Below are 20,564 nucleotides of genomic sequence, written 5' to 3' on the forward strand. Positions count from 1 at the left end.
GCTCTTAAACTGAGATTATGTTTGGAGCATCTAGCCTTTTAGTGTTTAGGAGTGATTGTCATGTCTTCAGTGTAAAAGAAAACAGAGAAGTTAAGGCCATGGGTTTATACAATTAGTTAAACATTATTAAAAATTAATAGTTGAGAAATGTTCTTTAAGTTTTAGGGAGAAATCATTTGGAAAAGTCTGGGAGGAGGAGTAGAATTAGTTCACATTCTGCATAATTTGAAAAATTACTCCGATAATGACAATGAGAAACCCTTTTCTATTTCTTTCTTTCTTTTTATTTTTTTGCGAGTCTTGGGGCTTATACTCAGGGCCTGAGCACTGTCCTTGGGTTTTCTCAAGGCTAGAGCTCTACTACTTGAACCATACCACCAATTCCAGCTTTTTTCTACATATGTGGTACTGAGGAATCTTTGTGCATGCTAGGTAAGCACTCCACCACTAGGCCAAACTCCCAGCCCCCCTTTTCTATTTCTATAACTCCAGATTCAAGAGATGGAATTTTATTATAGTAAGACAAAAATAGGTGAGATACTGTTGTGGTTTAGATCTGAAATGACCCCCAAAGGTGAATGATGGTTAGGAATAAAGAAACGGTGAGACATTTTAGCCCCTGCCAGGATAAAATTTTAAGTTAATTTCTCAGGGTTTTTGTCATACTACTGAAAGTTTGCAAGCACAATTACAGAAGAAAGATTTATTACAAAAAGGGAAATTAAATTTTCTCATCAAAAGTTGAGGAAAAATTATGTTATGCTTAAAAACAAATGGAAGAGACTATACTAGTCTCACTATACTATATATAGTATCACTGTAATACTACAGATCATTTTTAAGCTAAACTACTAAAATCAGTGTATTACCTTATCTCATCAAAGCAAGCCACATGAACACCTTACACACACACACACACACACACACACACACACACACACACACACACACTTCTAGTGGATATTTTCTCTTCTAATCTTATCAAATAAATTAATTGAAAGTCAATTGGTATACTGCCCCTGACGCCAACTTTCACTACAGCAAGTGCCTTATTTATAGTCTCCATTCTCTGTGGCACTGTGCCTTTATTTATAGCAGGCATCAAATAATATATTTGAATGAACAATGAGAGTGTTGTCTTTCAAAATTCAATCATAAACAGTTCCAAAAATGTCTTGGTCACTTAGCCTTTGATGGTTTCCTTCTAATTTGACTTTTACATTAGTGACAAAGCCACATAGTTTGTTCTTTACTTGCATTTAATCCATTCAACAGATGTTCATGTAATTCACAGTAATGTCCAAATATTCAACAGATACAAAGGTTCATTAAGCACAGCATCATTTCTGAAGTACCTTACAGATGTGCAGTTATTTTCATCCCAGAGTTTGGAGGAAATACTGTCTCATCTATGTCAATATCTTATTATTACTACACATAGCTTGAAAATTTCCCAAAAGTGAGTATCGGGGCCAGGAGTTTGGCCTAGTGGTAGAGTGCTTGCCTAGCATGCACGAAGACCTGGGTTTGATTCCTCAGTACCACATACAAAGCAAAAAGCCAGAAGTGGTGCTGTGGCTCAAGTGGTAGAGTACTAACCCTGAGAAAATCCAGGGACAATGCTCAGGCCCTGAGCCCAAGCCCAGGACTGGAAAAAAAGTGAGTATCATGTTCTGTACTACTTCTCTGTACACAAATCCCAGAACAACAGTAAATGTATAGCAGATACTCATAAGTACATTTTAATTATCTACCTATAGGTTTAGTTCATTCAAATCTATAACCTAATGGACCCCTACCAAAAACTTATGCAAATAGAGTAAATATACAGAATCTAATAAATACATGTTAGCAATTATATACTTACAGTATTATGCTTTTGGAAAATATTTATTTATTTATTTATTTATTTATTTATTTATTTTTTTGCCAGTCCTGGGCTTGACCTCAGGTCCTGAGCACTGTCCTTGGACTTTCTCAAGGCTAGAGTTCTACCACATGATCCTCAACACCACTTCCAGCTATTTTTCTATGTATGTGGTACCAAGGAATCGAACCCGGGTCTTAGGGCATGCTAGGCAAGCACTCTACCACTAGAATAAGCTCCAGGCCTGGAAAATATTTATTTTAAAGCAGCTTTAATTTTCCAGATCAAACATATAGGCTTATCTGTATTATTCTGTATTATTGATTTCCTCTTTGCAAAAACTTTTCCCGTAGGTACTTAGGAGGTAGAAGTTGGAAGTTTCCTTCAAAGAAAGAAGGAAGGAAGAAATGAAGCAAGGCCTATTAATAATGGAGAGGAACTGGACAAGTCTCTCTCCGTCCTCCTGCCTCTACTCTATGTAGGTTTCAACTGTTGATTCAAAGTCCCTGTCTTGGAAGTTCTGCCCAAGATGACTATAGTGGTTTCTTTGACTCGTAGAAACAGGAATATTTCAAAAGGTGGAGAGGTGTTCCAACAGAACTAAATGTCAAATTAAGATAAAAAGAGAAAGAAAAAGCAGGCTAAATCAAGCTATTATACATTTTTCAGAGAACCTCTTTGATTCATTCAGTATTTATGTATTCAAAACATTTTTAAAATACCAAGTACCAAGTAGAACAGATATGGTTCAATCTTATGATCTAATGAGTCAGATCATGACCTGTGATGAAGTGGATTTGTTTCTTTAGGGATTCAGGAAAAATTGCCTAAGAAAGTAGCATTTGAGTTGATTTCTGAAGGATACTAAGAAATTTCTTGAAAGGAATGCAAGGTATGATGAATGAGGAAATGATAAGGCTCTATAATAGGAATGAACCTGCTACATCAAGGGGCTGATAGAAGAGGGCCTAATCTGAATGAAGAAGTGGATATCAGTTTGGAAATAATTTGGAGAAGCACATTAGGTAAGATTACTTAATAGATTAAGATTTTTTTCATGAACCTTAACTCCTCTGTTTATCACCTTGACAATAAAATTAATTTATTTTGTCAGCCATAGGGCTTGAACTCTGGGTCTGGGTGCTGTCCCTGAGTTCCTCAGCTCAAGGCTACCACCCTACCCTTGAACAACAGCGCCACTTCTGGTTTTCTAGAGGTTAATTGGAGATAAGAGTCTCATGGTCTTCAGTGCCCTGGCAGGCTTTAAATTGAGATCCTCTGATCTAAGCCCACTGAGTAGCTAGGATTACAGGCATGAGCCACCACACCTGCCTTAAAATTAAATTAAAAAAAAGTTCTTTGGTATATGTGTTAGTACCAGTGCTTGAATGCAAGGCCTCAAGCCCTTCCTCAGCTTTCTTAGTCATCTTCAAGTTATAATCCTCTAATTTCAGACTTCTGAGTACCAATGATTATGAGTATGATACTGGCACCTATCCTGATTACTACTTTTAACAGACTAAAAGGCCTTAGGGTGGAAAAGATTGAAGGAGACAAAAATTCTTTGGGGAAGACTACTAACGGGGCACAGGTAAGAACAGAATTAGAATCAACAATTAGTGAATGCTTTTCTCTCTGCCAAATAAGCATTTGGCACATATTAATTTATTTATGACAGATTGTGTTAGTGTAGATTAAGGTGGTAGTAAAGTAGTTAGAGAAAAGGAATGGATTTAAGAGCGTCTACTCAAGTAAAACCAGTCAGACTATATGAACTAGTAGACTGACAACAGAATTGTCCAGTCTGATTCATGTTCTTTGCCCTTACATGTCTGAAGATATTACAATCGCTCCTTGAGACCCAGAATACTGGAATCAGTTTGTCAGGTAACATTAGGAGTTTTCTTTTGAGCAAACAGAGTTTGAAATGTACTGGGATGATCTCAGGAGAGTTGTAGTCCTGTATATATGTGTCTCAATATGTGTCTGAATGTCTTAGAACTATGGGTGGAGTAGGATTGCCTAGAGAGAAAGAAAAAGATAAAAAGACTATCCAGACTTGAAAGGTGGGTAGAGGAAGATGAACAAAGAAAGAGGAGAGATCAATGTGGACCAAAGTATTTGGAAAGAAATTGAGAAGGAAAAGATATTTGAGTCTAACTCTGGGAGTCAAGGAAATTTTCCCACAACTGTTTTTCTGAATTGCCCTTTTCACAAGGATTTTTAAAGTCTAGAAAAATATAAAGAAGGTAATAAATATTGTTCTTAAAAATCCAAAGATAACTCCTGCCTGTGAGGTGATTTCTAAAGGATAATATACAAGCACATTGTAAAATCAGAGCAATAGCCATGCATATCAGCATTATATACATATCCCACTTTACATTCTGTACTGATCATAGTTTTTAGCTCATAAAATATTTGTAAAAACTATTATTTTAAAGGATTTTTAATTTTCATAAAAGTTTTTTTAAACATATATAATTGGAAGATCATGTTATTTCCATTTTGGAGGGATTTGTAAATATGTAAGAAAGACAGCTTTGTATGAAGACCTCAGATTGTTTGAGAAAAGTAAGTGATTCCCAGGCTAATGATAAATAGCTAAAGATTTATTACTTTTTATTCCACTTACCATTCTAACATCAAATGCCATTAATTTTGTCTTTTTTGATAGTTAGAAAATAGTGACTACCAAACCATATTACTATGCATTTCTCTCATTACAAGGTTGGAATATTTATTCATAGTTTGGTGATCATCTGTATTTATTACATTATAAATCAATTAGTACTATTCATTGCCTAATTCTTAAATATATTTAAAATGATCTGGATGATGGTAAGAGTATGGTTTATCCAGTCATAACAGGATCAGTCTATATCGGTTTAGAAGGTTATGAACTTTGATTTACAAACAAAATTGAACCAAGACATACATGAATGGTATAACAGAATTACAATAGCACTTCAGTCATTTAAGCCAACTAAACTAGAGGAGATCTTGGAGATAACCATTCTTAGCAAGGACCTGATCCAGCCTTTAGGGAATTCTGAAAACGGGAAGAGAAGAGTAACCATTGTAAAATAAATCCAGAAGGGTCTCAATGCCGATGGCCCACTATTTAGTGAAAAAGCTTTATCTTACCTGAAAAAAAATTTCTATAAGATCAATTCTCTAGTTTTTCTGTCCCAATAAGCAGTTGGGCAATATAAAAGAGACTTTTTTTAAAAAAGAGACTTTAAAAGCGATAATCCAAGAATACTAAAAAAAAAATGGGAAGGAATCTAAAGATTATGGAACACATGTTCTCCACCATTCTTCATATTGCAGCAATGGGGCTCCACTATGATAATGATTTGGAAACTGACAGAGCTAAAAGATATTTAAGGAAGATTTTTAGGAAACTCTAAAGACAGATAAAAACTAGAATAATAAAGGAGTTTGAAGCCTAGCCTAAAAGAATTACAGCTATAGTAAATATGAAATACAACTTATCTCCTAGCCTGATTAACATAAAACAAAAAGCCTACTTACTCAGTTTCTATCACTTAAATATACTGTGGCTAACATTTTGCACAGTTTATAAAGATCAAGGAAATACTTTGTAAAGACAAAGCAATCATCAAAATCAAACAATGTGACAAAGATTTTAGAATTATTAGATGAAAAGTTTTAAATAACTGTGCTTAATATATTTGAAGGCTTTAATGGAGAAAGTATGTAATATGTAAGACTGAAATGCACACAGATAGAATCTCCAAACACTAATCAAAAGGAAAAGTTAGAAATAACACTTTATAAGAAATGAACACTGTCTTTGACAGGCTTATCACAGCCAAGGAAAAAAAAATCAGTGGGCTTGAAGATTAAAAATTCCCCAATGGAAATTAAGTTTCCCCATGGGAAACAGGAATGAATGATAATTTCTAAAATATAAGATATATATAATTCAAATGCAAGAAAGACAGCAAAGGAAAGATTCAAAGTGGAAATGGTTATTCCAAAATGTTTGGAAACCAAGTCACAGATTCAAGGAACCAAAATTATCTATACAAATACCAAAAGTAAATATCAAAAGCAGTACCTAGGCATTTAATAATATATAAATCACAGAAAAATTAAAGACATATAGAAAGTCTCTAAAGAAATCTTACTGTAAAAATCTTATCCATAAAAGAGTAAGAATAAGAATAACAGTGGACTTCTCATCAGAAAGTATGTGAATAAAGAATGTGAACTGCAATGAATGCACTAATGGTAGAATCCCAAAATAATACATGAGGAAAGAATTTCAAGAAAGCTCATTACAGAAGGCTTTCTCAAGGCCTTTCTTTCAGTAAAATGGATAAATCCAGCAGATAGGAAATTAGTAAGAATATTAGTTGACCTAAATAACATTATCAGCAAATTTAATCTGACATGTATAGAATACTTCATTCAACAACAGAAGAACACATATTCCTTATAAGCAAGCTCCAAACATTAACCAAGACAATACTACAATTTGGGTCACAAAACACACCTTAACAAATAGAAAATAATAAAACATACAATATATATTCTCAGACCATACTGGAACTAAATTACAAATCAATAATAGGAAAATAATTGAAAGACTCCCCCAAATATTGGGAAATTAATCAACATATATCCAAATGATACATGTTAGGAAGTTACAAGGAAAACTGTTAAATATTTGAGCCAAATAAAAATGAAAATTCAACTAAACATAGATTATACTGAAAAGTAATACTTAGAAGGGAAGTTGTATTACTGAATATATTTGTTATAATAGATCTAAAATTCATTAATATAAGCTGTTACTAAAGGAAACTAAGCTCTAAATTTTAAATGTAAATCAAGTAACAGAAAAAAAAATATTAGAACAGAAATCAATGAAGTGGAAAATGAGGAAACAACAGAGGCAATGGCCTAATCAACCAGTACTGAGAGGGGTGTGTCTAAAGTTAATTCAACTGGTTGCACTTAGATCCACCCTTGCTAGAAAAGATAAGGATGGATAGTTCTGTCAACCACTGATTTCATCACTTGAGACAGGAATTACTGGGAATGTCAATTAGTCGAGCCGTCATGTAAATCAATACAGACCTGTCTCAAATACCCCAAAACAAAACTACCATATCAGCCAGCTATGCCACTGTTGGTACATGCACCCAAAGGAATCAAAGTCAGAATACAATATAGATACCTATAGATAGCTATGTGTTTATGGTGGCAATAGTAGCTAAGTTATGAAATGAGCCTAAGTGTTCATCAGTGGATGAATAAACAAAAATGAAGAATGTATACATAATTGAGTGGTATTTAGCCATAAAGAATGAAATCATCCCATCTTCAGATAAATGGGTGGAAATAGAACTGCTTATATTAAGTGAGATAACAATACTCAGCAAGATAAATATCACATCCTTTCACTTATATTCACAAATCTATTTTAAAAAAGGACAATAATAGGGAATTTATCTGGGAGGACAAAGTAAACCTGGGAACAGGGAGAAAGGACAGGAAAAAATGGGAGACAAATATGGTTGAAGTGCTTTATATGCATATATGAATGTGTCAAAATGAAACTATTTTGTATATTAGTATATGTTAATAAAATGAAAAAGAAAACAAAAAGTTTCTTTTAAAAAACTATGAAATAAACACACACATGGGATTTCCTCCTTTCCTCACATCTTCATCATTTGTTCATAGGTTATTAAGAAAAAAGTGCTTGCCTAGCATGAACGAAGACCTGGGTTCAATTCTTTGGTACCACATACATAGAAAAAAGCCGGAAGTGGTGCTGAGGCTCAAGTGGTAGAGCTCTAGCCTTGAGAAAGTTCAAGGACAGTGCTCAGGCCCTGAGCTCAAGCCCAGGACTGGCAAAAAAACCCAAAAAACTATATTAACTGCTTACTATGCTAGACAATGTATTATATCTAGACAATTACAAAGGTAGGTAAGATTTGGTCACTACAATAATGTCAATAATAATAGCAGCTAACATTTATTGACTGTGACAGCAGGTATTCAAAAACACTTTGACACTTTTAATTCATTAAAACCTTACATACCATATACAGTGTTTTAGAGAAAACATACTCCAGATGAAGAAACTGAGGCAAGGGATAATTAAATAATTTCCCATTATCACACAACTACTAAGAGGAAGAGTGTGGCTAAGTTTTCAGTCATCATATTCTACTATAGTTCTCATAGAAACAACCTCAGTATCTCTGTAATTTATTTAGAATTATTCACAGTAATATGTTTAACATTTAAGTCAAGCTCTCCAATTTTAAAATCATTCTTTCTCTTTCTTCTAATTTTGGGGAAGCTCATAAGTAGACACAGGAGGGCAGATAGGTCTCTGCAGAATACGCTTTCCTATATTTGAAGAAAAGTAGCAAAAGATACATAAAGGAAAAATATATTTACTGGAGACACTTTTAAAAGAGCTTTTTTTGTTATTTGAAGCTTGGCTAGAAATACTCTAAAGAAGAGAGCTGTTTTTGACATGTATAAAGATTTTTTTAAACAACCATCTCTCTTGTAAGTAATTAAGTACAAGTAATTACATAATTACTTGATTATGTAGCAGCACTAAAATTTTACAGGAGCTTTTTCACTTAAACTCTAGCCTTATAAAAATAATTGCCACAAGTCAAAAATTATTTTCTAAATGTAGCAATTCTTTTTTGCTTTTAATTATTTTTTGTAGGGAGCAGGGAGAGATCTAGGTCTATTTATGCTGTTTAGCAACCAGGACCAGATAAATGTGCAATTTAATGACATGTCAATGTTCAGACACAAAAGTTAAACATTTACAATGAAACCTCATGTTATAATGGTTAAAAATATCTAGATGGGAAATAAAATTATAAACAAAGATTGATTGCATTCAAGGGAAGTTCTTGGTCATATATTTCGAAAATCATCAGTTAGATCAGGGTGAGAAGACTTGCTGTAGTCACACAAATTAGCATTTTAAATTTATTAGTTTTTCAAAATGTATCACCAAATAATAAGATTGAGAGTCAAGAAGTATTCAAAAGAAATTAGACTCACAAAACATCACTTTATGTAGCCTGTGTATAAGAAAGAAGCTTGGGTAACATAATGTGTGGGGGTTCCCTCTCCCCACCCCCTATTTATTTCATTCTTTCTTTTCTTTTTTAAGTGAGCTGTCTCATCATTGCACATTTTCTCAAGTTCTTAGAACTCTAATTAAAATGTGGTAATTGGTTATGTTACCTCAATTACCATGATGCATGGACATTGATGCAAAGTGACACCAATTGAATCCCTCGGGTGTTTTACCCTGGGGCCATTGCATTTATCGTGGCCTTATTATTTTCAATTATGTGGCTAGATGTGTTGCATACTTTCAAGGCCAGTAAATGTGTAAAGTTTTCTGGACACAAGTTCTGTTTTCAATACTAAAGCCCTGGACTATCAGTGCAAAAAGAAAACTGTAGAACTTGTGAAACAAATAACTTAAAACTCTAAATTCACTGATTCAAGGGCACAATTGAAATAAAAGTTTTCCAGAGAAATCCAGATTGTTTCTATTTAAAATATTTACTTGAAAATCAAGCATGATTCATTTGCTATTGATAAATACTCCTCCTAAACTACGAACACTACAGCGAGGGGAGTATTCAGAGGCCTCTCCCTCTCTCCCTTTCAGTCTCTTATTTGGTTTTAGTTTGAGTTTTATGTTATTCTTTTGTTCTTAATTGAAACAAGGCCTCACATAGCTCAGGATATTTTCAAACTCAAGATTATTGTACCTCAGTCTTCTGAGAGCTAGGATTATAGGCATAAACTGCTAAATTCAGCAAGAACAAAGTTTCCTTACACATTAGATATTTGGGTGGAAAATTGGCCAAGTGGAGCTGTACTGAATGTTCTTTACAGACGCATTTTCTGAGAGATCTATCTGCCTTCAGCATAAACATGAACGAGAGAAATGGTTATAGTATAACATGTTTTCCAATGGGGACTCTATAAGCAGAATCTGGGGGAAAATCTATCTGCATTCATGGTTGTTCCATTCATTTTTATTATCTTCCCATACTTAACTATTCAAGGTGAGTAGAGCTTTCAGTATTTATGAATGGCTTCTTGACATTCTACTCAAAAATTAAGACAGACTCTGAGGACCTCATAATGTGACACTGTTAAACCAATGCCATTTCCTGAAAATGATCCACGTGTCTTTACCACATCTGAAAATTAAAGAAAAACATCTGTCTTTTAAATATTAGTTTATATCTTGATTTGAAGATCTCCAAATAGCTACAATACTGAAGTGGGAAAATATGAAGAGAGGAGTTATACTTACAAAGATTTAAATGTGGCCAGAGCAAAATCAAAGGATATTCTCATTCAACACTCAGAAAGCTTTACATCTGAAACAATCTCTATGTACTTTTTCAACTAAACCTCACTCACGTATCATCAGCAGCAGCTTTGTTGCTGGATTCAAGAAAATGCCAACAGAAAACTCAAGAGAATTTACATAGAACTCATTCTATCATTTTGGAAATATTAGCTTTATGACCTTAGGTAATTTGCTTCATAGCCAAGTTAATTGTAAATTCATCTTCCTTGCTATGAAATTCTAAATTGGGCAATATAAGAAAAATGGTGACCTAACAAGTAGGATATATTACATGCTCAATAGTGCTAGCAAATAGCACAATTCAAGTGTCACTGACACTTGTTATGTACTACATGGCTTATTACAGGGATCTCTGCCAGAATAAAAAAGGGATAATATGAGAAAAAATTAACTGAGAAACATTTTCTCCATATATGATTCTCCTGAGTAGTAATTTTGTGGGTTTTACAGAGGGGATAGTTCCACCCTAGACTGAAGCTGTATAGTTGAGAGAAATTTATTGAGATGACATTTTTAAAATATTTGACTTGCATCATACACAAATCAGTGCTAGAAAACTGGTCTTATTATGAAAAATTGGAAGAATGCTAGGAGTTTCTATGAAGCATTGGTGAAGTTAATAAGATGTTTCATATACTTAGAAGAAATGTTTATGTATCAATGCGCTATCGGTTGTTAACCAGTACAAATAACATGCCAGGTCCTCTCTTTTGTTTACTCTAGTATTTTTAAAGGAAAAATGCTTACTTACTCCTCTATCGTAAGATTTTTCCTTGCTCTTTTAAATGTGGCAAATTGAAGTTTCTTCATATATCAATCAGAAGACAATAAGGAGTTTGTTGCATATTTTCCTAAACTATATTGGAAAAGAGGAATCATACAATTTTCACATCCAATTGGGTGAATTTTATTTATAAATTTTTTTCCTTTATTGGATTCAAAGGTGACTGTGAGAGCTGAGGAAATAGGTCAGTGGTAGAATACTTTCCGTGCAAGGAAAAAAAACAGGGCTAAATTCCCATTAAAACAAAAATAAATAATTTAAAAGGGGTTGCATACGCACTGTTTTTAGTGGAGAACATTATGTCTTAAGAGGCAATTCAAGGTATCAATACTGACTTTGGAGCCAGAATTCCTAAGTTCATATTTCTGATCAATTAGAAACAGGGAACATTGGACAAGATGTTGGAACTTTCTTTGAATCATTATTTTATTTGTGCGAAATAGAGATGATAAGGATAGTGTGTATATATAATATGGCTGGCAAGAGCCTTAAATGATTCTTAGTGACTTAGAACAATGTCTGATACATATCAAATACTACATGTTAGGTGCTTATTATTATTAGTTCTTTAAGAAAAGGAATGGCCATTTTAATCTAGTCAAGAATGATCATAGCCACTTATTAGGTAATCTATCAACCCTTCTGTAATTAATAATCTCAATATGCTCATGTTATTGAGCATGAAAATAAAATTACATGAAAATAAACTGCACATATTTATGGTGAAAATCTTTCTATCTTTGATATATGAACACACAAAATCATCACTACAATGAAGATTAATAGATTTATCACTCCCCAAAGATTTCTAATTAGATGGTACCATTTCTTCAATATTCACAATGACTTTATAATATTTTCCTAATTTTAAAATATTTTTACATTTGTGTCAATGATCTGCTTTTCACTTTGCTCATATGTGTACATATGGATACTCACTTGTTTCAGGATCATTATTAAAAGATTAGTCTTTCTCCTTTGAATTTCTTTTGAATCTCCATTAAAAAAATAATTGCCTATTTATCTGTAGCTCTATTTCTGACCTATCTAATCTATTCCACTGTTGTATATCATAGCCTTCGCACCAATGTCATATTCTATTGACTATTGTACATTATGGAAGTCTTGATCCTCTGACAAAGTTCAAACTTTACAAAATTGTTTGGATTATTGTAGATCCATTACATTACCAAAAGATATTTATAATTGGCTTCTACACTTCCAAATCATTGGGAATTTTATTAGGATTTTATGGACTCTCTACATTAATCCAGTAACTTAAACTTAAACTGATGCCTTAATATTATCTTCTGGTCTATGACTATATCATCCTTTATTTAGTTAATATAATAACTCTCATCATTATGTTTTGCTTTTGCACAAAAGGTTTCTATATCTACTCTTAGATACATCCAGAGCTTTTCTGATATTATAAATAGTATTGTTTTGAATTTTAATTTCTTATTGTCAAAGTGTATACAAAATCCAATTAGTATTTGTATATTTATCATGTATCCATGATTAAGTATCCTTGATAGTTTTACCATCCTTTTGAAGATTCTGCAGAATTTTCTATAAATGACCATAGAGTCTTGAAAGTGAATAATTTTGTTTCTTAGCTCTCAAACGACATGTCTCTAAAGGTTAAAAGGGACTAAAGTCCTTGGGGGGCAGGCAATGAAGCAGAATAGATGAAGAGATGGGGAAATTATTTTTAAAAACTATTGAAGGGACAGACTCAGAAGTTGAAACTAGGAAGTAATTGTAAAAGTAATCAAGTATCCCTCCCAGCCACACCTATGGTTGGACTTAAGTTACATTAGAAGACATTGGAGGGATTATCTAAATCTGCCTTCTCTTTTGAAATGGTAAATATTGGAGAGTACTCTTGGTGAATATGAAGAGATGCATACTGGCCAAAGGAAATATGAAAAATTACATTTATTTTCAGTAAGCCTCTGGCATATTACCCCACCTAAAAACCACTGTGTAAGGGTTAGGAGTTACTAGACAACTCTCCCAGCTTAAAGCTACAGATAAGAGGTGCCAAGTTGAGTCTTTCATTTCTAGCATGAATAGCAGATAAGGAAAAGAACAATGAAATAAATAGAACAACAAAATCTATTAAAATTGTGGAAACAATGGAGACAATGAGAAGGAGCAATAAGGGAATGAGTTTGATCACAGTAAAATACATGCATGTAGGGAAATTTCACAATGAAACCCCTCAGTACAAATAAAATGTATTCATAAAAATGCTAACTAAAAAATAATGGTCAAGTTAATTTGTATATTCTCTTTTTATTCTTTGCCAGTCCTGGGGCTTGAACTCAGGGCCTGATCATTGAACTTGGAGTTTGTCAAGGCTTCAACTCTACTACTTGAGTCACAGTACCACTTCTGCCTTTTTCTATATATGTGGTACTGAGGAATCGAACCCTGATCTTTGTGCATGCTAGGCAAGCACTCTACCACTAGGCCAAACTCCTGGCCCTAGTTTGTATATTCTTACTGATTTTTTTTGTGTATTAATTATTGATAGAAAGTTTAGCATCCTTACTCAAAACTGGCTTTCTTGTCTCTTCAGTGTAGTAGAAATGTCATTTGGTGTTTTTTAAGCTATTTCAGAAACTTAACAATGTTATATTCTCTTGATTAAGTGATTTTTTTTATCATTAAGATAAAATGATGTCCTTGAATTAAGAGTGTGATACCTGCAATCCCAGCTGCTCAGGAAGTGAAAGTAGTGGGATGATTAAGGCATGCAGGGGCAAAGCACCCAAGATCCTATCAGAAAACAAACTAAAAAATAAAAGGCTTACTGTGTGTCTCAAGTAGTATGTCTCCCTATCCTGACAAGCACAAGAAACTGAATTTAATCCCTAATACTGCCCAAACAGCAATAACAAAACTAGTTACATCTTTCTTTACATTTTATGATATTCTTTGCTCTTAAATAAAATCTGTTTAATATAAAATATTCATTGCAATTCTACTTTGGTTAGTATAAGTCAAACCCTTGACTTTCAACCTAATGTCTTTATATTTAAAATAGGCCTCTGATAGATAGCATACAGTTGAGTTTTGCTTTTATTTAGCATGATTATTACTTTTTGTTAATCAGTAGTTTAGCCCATTTCTACATAATAGTTAAATGGAAATAATGTAAAATAATTTATCTTTCATTTTGACTTTTAAAAAGAATCTATTGTCTCTGTTGCACATTTCTTTTCTTCCTTTATTTGGATTAAGAAAAATTTTAAATGATTCTTTATTTCCTTTCTTGTTTTACCAGCTATGGTTGAAAGGATTATAGTAAACATCTTTTTTTTTTTTTTTTTTTTTTTTTTTTTTTTTTTTTTTTTGCCAGTCCTGGGCTTGAGCTCAGGGCCTGAGCACTGTCCTTGGACTTTCTCAAGGCTAGAGCTCTACCACTTGAGCCTCAGCACCACTTCTGGCTTTTTTCTATGTATGTGGTACCGAGGAATCGAACCCGGGTCTTCATGCATGCTAGGCAAGCACTTTAACCACTAGGCCAAATTCCCGGCTTATAGTAAACATCTTATTACTTTTAAAGGATATTTTATTACCTCACATAAAATGCAAACTATACAAAGCATACTGGTATTTCTTGATTCTTGGTCTTTGTAATATTGTACATTTTATTCTACATGCTATTAATCTACAATACAATGCTATTAGCTCTGTTTAAAAAAGCATATTATCAGTTAAATAATATGGAAAATATAATAATTCTCAGATCCACATTTATGAGAACATGAAAGTTTGCAGCAAATGTATATGGCAAAGAAGATTTGATACCTTTATCATTCTAAATGATTATTTAGACATGCACATACACTAATTTAAAAAATGTCAGAATGAAAGTAAATTAAACAAAATCACATATACCGTCAAATATTTATCAAGTACCTTGTACATATATCACAAACCCTGGAGATATAGCAGTGGAAGCTCTAATGCTTAGGCAGGTAATGAAAGAGGGATAAAGATGAGATGAACAAGTAAAGAAACCATTTAAAAGTATTTGATTTTCTAAGCAGGGTGAGGTGGCTCACACCTGTAATCCTAGCTACTCAGGAGGCTGAGATTTGAGGATCGTGGTTCAAAGCCAAACCTAGCACTAAAGAATGTGAGACTCTTATTTCCAATTTATCACTAGAAAACAGGAAGTAGGGCTGTGGTCAAAGAGTAGAGCAATAGCTTGGAGCTGAAGAGCTCAGGGACCATGCCCAGGCCCAGAGTTCAATCCCCATAACCAACAACAACAACAAAAAATACTTGATTTTCCACAAATGCTGCCTCCTGAATTGGCAAATACTTGTTAACCATTAAAAAAGCAACTTTTGCTCTCCATTTAACCAACAGGTAAAAAAAGCAAGAAACATTAGCTTCTGAAGGATGTACCCTGTGCTTGCTGTATTATTAATATTAGTCTATGCTCTACTTTCTATCCTTCTCCTGAGAGTAACTTCAACCTTGCTTGTTACCTTTATCATTCCAAATAATCTATATATTCAACAGACAATTGAAAGGACAGGAAAGACTTTTCTCTGTACTGTCTACTTCTATGTTATAGCCTAAGTATCCCACAAAGAATCTGGTTTCCCCAAAATGAAAGTTTCCTTTTCCTATGGAGCTCCAGCAAATGAGATAATATGTCAAGTACCAAGTTCAAGTCACAGTATCACACCAAATAAAGGAAGGAAAGGAAAGGAAAGGAACAAAAAGCAAAGTCTGTAATCCTAGCTTCTTGGGAGGCTGAGATCTAAGGATCAATATTCAAAGCCAGCCTCGGCACAAAAGGACCTGAGACTCTTATCTCCAATTAACCTCTAGAAAATGGGAAGTGCGGTTTGGTTCAAGGGTAGGGTGGTAGCCTTGAGCTAAAGAGCTCAGAGATACTGCCCAGGCCCACGGTTAGGGTGGTAGATTTGAGCTGAAGAGCTCAGGGACCGTGCCCAGGCTAAGTTCAAGCCCCATGACCCATAAAAGAAAAAGAAAAAGAAAATGAAACAAAAAGCAAAGAAAACCAATCCTTTGCTTTGCATCAGTAGCTCACACCTTTAATTCTGCTACTCAGAAGGCTAAGATTTGTGGATTTGGATTTGAAGTTAGCTCAGGCACGAAAGTCTATGATATGCTTATCTCCAATTAACTACCAAACAGTAAGAAATGGCACTGTGTCTCAAAGTGAAGCATTATAATATACTCGAGCCCAGGAACTGAAAAAGACAAAATTTCCTGTTCCAGAGAAGAATAAAAATGTCTACACCTTGTTTTCAGAGACTCATTGCAACAAATCTGTGTCTCATTCAGATCTAGAAAGAAAATCAGGTTTGTCTCCACCACAAAAATCTAAAATTTCCCAAGTATCAGAACTATACCTACAACTGATTTTATCTTAAATTCTAAGACTCTTTCTGTGCTTAAAGGTTTAAAAATATAGGAAAAGATAAGAATTTCTCCACCTCTGAACATTCAAGACCAGCTGAATAGCTTCACAACCAACAAGTCCTTTTAAGAAAAGATACCAATTGGGCCGGGAGTTTGGCCTAGTGGTAGAGCGCTTGCCTAGCATGCATGAAGACCGGGGTTCGATTCCTCGGTACCACATACATAGCAAAAAGCCGGAAGTGGTGCTGAGGCTCAAGTGGTAGAGCTCTAGCCTTGAGAAAGTCCAAGGACAGTACTCAGACCCTGAGCCCAAACCCAGGACTGGCAAAAAAAAAAAAAAAAAAAAAAAGAAAAGATACCAATTATATAGACACTGAGGACTTTAAAGACTTCTTAATAACTTTAAAGACTTCTTAAGAAATTCAACAACTTCAGCTGAAAACAATTCAACAGAACCATTGAGAAAATCACTCCCTAGACTCAATATGGTTACAGATACACAAAAACAAGAAAGTTTACTCTGTCATTACCCCTTCTGTTTTAAGTCCTGAGTATTCATTTATGTAAGTTAAAAACGAACCTTGGCCTCTCAACTAACAGGCACCAACATCAGAATCATTTGGTGAAAACAGTTCTTAGGGCTTGAAGAACAAATGTGTATTCTCTATTGCAATCAAACCATGTCTAGTCTTATATATTTCCCTTATCTAGCAACTATTTGAATCTCTACTCAAACTGAAAAAGGCTTAAAAGGAATCATGAGTCCCACTCTTGTATAACTGAATGAGACTATAAGAAGAAACGTGCTGTTTTCAGTGATCTAACTATGAGAAGGTACTTCATACAGGAAGACTGGCATACAAATAGTTGGCATTCACTCATATTGTGTAAGGAAAGCTAAACAATATATATCATGTCATTGCATTATCTATGGAGCGAATACATTTTTTTCTACACTTTAAAAATGGCAAGCTATGTTCTAGGAGAAGTATTTGTGGGGTTCTTTACAATTAATAAATACTGTTGATGACAAAAAATGACTGAAAGTATTCATAGTTCTGATGATAAGGTTAAGCAAAATCTCAAAGTGATATTTGTTAAAAGACAACAAGATATACCAAGATGCATCTCAGTTAGGTTAATAACTTCATGCTATGTCAAATAGTTTTAGTTAATGGCTACCTAATCCTTTAGTTAGCAAAGGTATTTATAAAATAAACACATTTTTCCTGGCCCTGAAAGAAATATTATTTTTGTCTGAAAGGAAATGAGATTACTATGCTATATAACACTCACAGATTTCTTTCCCATCTTCTTTTGCAGTCGTGTTTGCCATTGGACAGCTTGCATGACAATGGCTTCCCACCTTCTTTCAAGATTTACAATGATCAGCTGCATGGGCTGGTGGTCTGCATTTAGATTACAGGTGTCCCGGTCATCCAAAAGATGCTGGCACAGTCGCAGAATTGAAGCCACTCCTCTACGTCGCTGCTTGATTTCACGACACAGGGACTGCAATACAGAAAGACTGATTTGTGAGTGTTTAAAGACCAGCATTTTTGGAAACATGAAACCCTCGCTTCCACCATAAGGGCATATACTCAGTTTTAAATGATAGGACAAGAAAAAGGATCATGTAATCTCTATCAAATCAGAAGCCTACATACAGTCAACAAATGATAGCAAAGTTAGCTCTTTCTTTCTTCCTTTCCCCTTTTGTATGCTGGTCCTAGGGCTTTATTCAGGGCCTGGGTACTGTTCCTGAACTTTTTTACTCAAGGCTAATGCTCTACCACTCGAGCTATAGCTCCATTTCTGGCTTTCAAGTGCGTCATTGGGGATAATAATCTCACTGGATTTTTCTGGCAGGCTGGCTTCAAAATAAGATAGTCAGATTTCAGCTTTCTGAGTAGCTAGAATTATAGGTGTTAGCCACTAGTGACTGGCTTCTTCTTCCCTTTTCCACTGACATTTTTCTGTGAAGTGTAGTATTCCTTCTTGACACATATATAATTAACAGTTTCTAATCTAACGAAATACACCATCTGGGTTACATGAATGCCCAAATAAACTGACTGACATACTTTGGTTCAAGGTCAAAGGAAACATGAAGGATGGGACAATCTAAAAGAAAATGGAAATGTTTCAAGTTTATCCGTAGATTCTTTGGAGGCAAAAAGTTTACTATTCTACTGGCTGAGAATAAATTAAATAAGATGGCAAAGAATCTTTATACAAAAATCTATTATGTAAAAAAGATAAGCAATATTTCTCTTTTGAAGCTTGATTAACAAAGCAATAATGCACTGGAAACAGACATTAAGATACTGGATTACTGCACTATTTTTTGGTTGCTGTGTTTCCCTTAATAGGCATTTACACAAAAAGAAGGATATGCATGCATCAAAATAACATTTTGCCCCCAGAATAATTTGTATTGCTGCAGTGACCCTAAATCGAACATCTAGGGGTACGCATGTCTAAAAATATTATATCCTTTCTTTGCCTTTGGATAGTGTGTAAGTGATATTCTAATTCAAAGCCTTCAGGAGAAATGATGATTATATCCACAAACATCACAGAATTACTAATCTCCTTCTACTTCCACAATTGGACTGTTCTAACAGTTAACAGATTGCTTATTAATCAACAAGGGTAAACAAGACAATGCAATTTCATTTAGAATGGGAGTTTTAATGCCTGAAAGTATTTGTGCTTAAAATGTAAATCTAGATAAGGCTTCATTAGTAGAAGTCTTAAAATGATTAAGTGCTGCTTATTGAAATATGCATGGAGTGGAGTAGTAGATCAGCAGGTGGACATTTAATACAGATGTTCCACTTATTGATATAATGCATATGATGGCCATTTAAATGACCCTAACACAGTAATAGCTGGAATTCCATTATTTCTGTAATGAGGGAACCCTGTACCTTTAATATTTCTGAATTTTAAATAAGGTGAATGACAAATTCCTAAACCTCTATTTATGGCAACATATGACTAGAAATTTTATTATTCAATGTTTACCAGTGCAGCAGTTTCAGTTATATTTCCAGAACATATCCGTATTTATTTTCCCCATGTTCATTACTATTTTCCTATATAACTCCTTGTATAGCTACCAGGTCTGACATTTTTCTTTACTGATGCTATTTGTTAGTTAAGTGCTGAATGGGGAGACATTTCTAAACATTTAAAGGAAAACTTGAGGGCCTACTAAAGTATATTTCCATCTCCATTGTTCAAATGAGTCCTATGAAAGAAAATAACGAAAATTTATATTCTTGTTTGCTATTAATTTGTTAAAAGTAACAGTTTAAGCCAGGTTTCCATTGTTCATAGTGATAGTCCTACCTACTCAGGAAGTTGAGATCTGAGGATAGGAGTTCAAAGCCAGCAGGGAACTAAAGTCTGTGAGATTCTTATCTCCAATTAACCACCAAAAAGCTAGAAGCAGAACTATGGCTTAAGTTGCAGAGGGCCAGCCTGGGGCAAAAGAAGTTTAGGGACACCACCCAGGTCCTAAATTCAAGCCTCATGACACACACACACGTAAAAGACTAGAGAAATAATACATGTTTTGCATCTTGGAACTGGATTTTGCAAACCTCTCTTTGAAGTTAACTAAAATACCTGCATTTTTCAATTAAAAAAAAACCTTAAAGTTTTCAGCTGAAGGAAAATTGCAATGGACTGCACTAAGTGTATATGTGGTTAGCATAGGGCATATGAATTAATATTTTCAAAGCAGTGCCAAAGGGCTTCATTCACCTCACAAGGACCCTCAAAGTTTTGAAATGGGATTTGAGAATACCAGGAGAAATTTCATAAAGGCAATTGTCCATAATTATTTAAGAATGCCTAGAATGTATCTAAATATAAATAACTAGATAATTCCTAACCTCTACCTTAATGAAGATGAGCCAAGAGCAATGTGTTGTTTAAAAAAAATACAAAAGCAGTTAGCAGCAAGCCACAGTGGCTCAAGCCTCTAATCTTTGCTACTTGGATGGTGGCCTTTGAGGGGGTCACGGTTTGATGCTAGCTCTAGGCAAAAAGAAGTTCTGGAGAGTCTG

General features: G+C 34.2%; 1 protein-coding gene across 3 annotated transcripts in view; it reads right to left on the reverse strand.

The window, feature by feature from the left end:
- Akap6 (A-kinase anchoring protein 6) overlaps positions 1-20,564 on the reverse strand; it is a 461,670-nt gene that overhangs the window by 23,560 nt on the left and 417,546 nt on the right. For all 3 annotated transcript variants that reach the window (XM_090345201.1, XM_090345199.1, XM_090345200.1), the window contains one exon: positions 17,782-17,997. In XM_090345201.1, coding sequence (XP_090201327.1) covers positions 17,782-17,997 — 216 coding nt within the window. The remainder of the gene's footprint in view (positions 1-17,781; positions 17,998-20,564) is intronic.

Source organism: Megascapheus bottae, chromosome 14, assembly GCF_031878675.1.
Source record: "Megascapheus bottae isolate mThoBot1 chromosome 14, mThoBot2.hap1, whole genome shotgun sequence".
Classification (NCBI taxonomy): domain Eukaryota; kingdom Metazoa; phylum Chordata; class Mammalia; order Rodentia; family Geomyidae; genus Megascapheus; species Megascapheus bottae.